This window comes from Ovis canadensis, chromosome 3, assembly GCF_042477335.2.
Source record: "Ovis canadensis isolate MfBH-ARS-UI-01 breed Bighorn chromosome 3, ARS-UI_OviCan_v2, whole genome shotgun sequence".
Taxonomy (NCBI): Eukaryota; Metazoa; Chordata; class Mammalia; order Artiodactyla; family Bovidae; genus Ovis; species Ovis canadensis.
The window spans coordinates 13,244,428-13,246,436 of NC_091247.1; the positions used below are offsets into that span (position 1 = coordinate 13,244,428).

The 2,009-nt window shown below is 44.6% G+C and overlaps 1 protein-coding gene across 1 annotated transcript; it reads left to right on the forward strand.

Annotated features, from left to right (window-relative positions):
• Positions 1-599: 599 nt before the first annotated feature.
• On the forward strand, positions 600-1,588 carry LOC138436231 (olfactory receptor 1N2). Its single transcript, XM_069581909.1, has one exon. The coding sequence runs from the start codon at positions 635-637 to the stop codon at positions 1,586-1,588; it is 954 nt and encodes a 317-aa protein (XP_069438010.1). The 5' UTR covers positions 600-634.
• The last annotated feature ends 421 nt before the right edge of the window (positions 1,589-2,009 follow it).

The following is a 2,009-nucleotide window of genomic DNA, read 5'->3' on the forward strand; positions in this document are numbered from 1 at the left end:
GGAAGAGTTCAGGGAAAAAGGAGAGAGAGTGATGAGGGTCAAGGGTGGGCAGCCCTGTCCTGTTTGTCTACTGTGGATGCAGAGAATGACACTCCCTGGCCTCAGCCCATATATCCATGTTCCTAGTAAGGTAAGAGTACAGAAAGTGGAGCTAAATAGGTGAGGTCAAGTTCTAGGGATTGAGGAGGCAAGTAGAAATAGATTATCTTGTCTATGGTGTATGTCAAGGGGTGGGTGTTGGGGGAGGGGCAGCAAGGAAGATCATGTATTTCCTTTTTACTTGGTGAGCAAAAGTGACTTTTCCAACCTTGCCTTTAAGGATATGCTCAATTCTTATCCCTCCAATTGCCAACATGGACTTCTCTGGTCAAACTGATCACTTTCCTGAGGACCCTACTATATACAGCTATGAAGACATGGTTCAGTTTGCATGGGTATTGGTTTGCCTGTTCTCTAAAGTTCCATGTGTATTTTCTCACATCATAATGACATCCAGAGATTCTCATGGGCAAGGTCCACTTCTTTTTTTCCTGGAACAGTTTGGGCTACACAGATATTATCTGTGAATTGACCTAATACTTAAATATTGACACGTGGAAGTGTTTTATCTGCATAGATAGCAAAACTACAAAGGATGGGAAAACGAAGCAGAGTGAACCAAACCACCCTTTCAGACTTCCTCCTTCTAGGGATCTCTGAGCGGCCAGAGGAGCAAACTCTCCTGTTTGTCATCTTCCTGGGCATGTACCTGGTCACTATGATGGGAAACCTGCTCATCATCCTGGCCATCACCTCTGACCCTCACCTCCATACTCCCATGTACTTCTTTCTGGCCAACCTATCCATAACAGATGCCTGCTTCACTTCTGCCTCCATCCCCAAAATGCTGGTCAACATGCATACTCAGAGTCAGACCATCTCCTATTCTGGGTGCTTTGCACAGCTGTATTTTCTCCTTGTGTTTGGTGGCCTTGACAACTTACTTCTGGCAGTGATGGCATATGACCGCTATGTGGCCATCTGTCAGCCACTTCATTACAGCACAGCTATGAGTCCCCAACTCTGTGCATTAATGTTGAGCATATGCTGGGTGCTAACCAACTGTCCTGCACTGACACACACACTGTTGCTGACCCGTGTGGCCTTCTGTGCCCACAAGGCCATTCCCCACTTCTTCTGTGATCCCAGTGCTCTCCTGAAGCTTGCCTGCTCAGACACCCGCCTTAACGAGCTGATGATCATCACCATGGGCCTGATGTTCCTCACTGCTCCCCTCCTGCTGATTGTCCTCTCCTATGTCCGCATTTCCTGGGCTGTGTTTGGCATCTCATCTCCTGGAGGGCGGTGGAAGGCCTTCTCGACATGTGGATCTCACCTCACAGTGGTCCTGCTCTTCTATGGGTCTCTTATGGGTGTGTATTTACTTCCTCCATCAACTCACCCTGAGGAGAGGGAGAGCAGGGCTGCCATTCTCTATATGGTGATTATTCCCATGCTGAACCCTTTCATATACAGCTTGAGGAATAAAGATATGACTGAGGCTTTGAGTAAACTCTTCGGCAGTGGGAAAACCATCTTTATACCATGACAGTGATGGCCAAACTTGGTGAAAAATTAGAATTAGAATTAATTAGAATTTAAAAATTAAAAAATTAGAATTAATCCCTGCTCTCCATCATTTGAATGGCTCCATTATTCTCAGGCTGATTTAAGGAAAAGTTATCAAGACATTAAAAAATTGGGTGTTTAACAAAGAAGGCATTTCCATTCTTTCACTGGGCCCCTGGCAACCATCATTCTATTCTCTGCTTCTATGATTTGACCGTGTTAGATGCCACAAGTAAGTGAAATCATACACTATTTGTCTTTCTGTGTCTGACTTATTTCACCTAGCATAATGTACAAAGTTCCAGTTATGCAAGATGAATGAGTTTTTTGAGATCAAATATTTGGCAGGATAACTATAGTGAATGACACTGTATTGTGTGCTTGTCATGTACTATGAAGGT

Coding starts and splice junctions, on each gene's coding strand:
- LOC138436231 (XM_069581909.1), top strand. CDS start 635: ATGGGAAAACGAAGCAGAGTGAACCAAACCACCCTTTCAGACTTCCTC.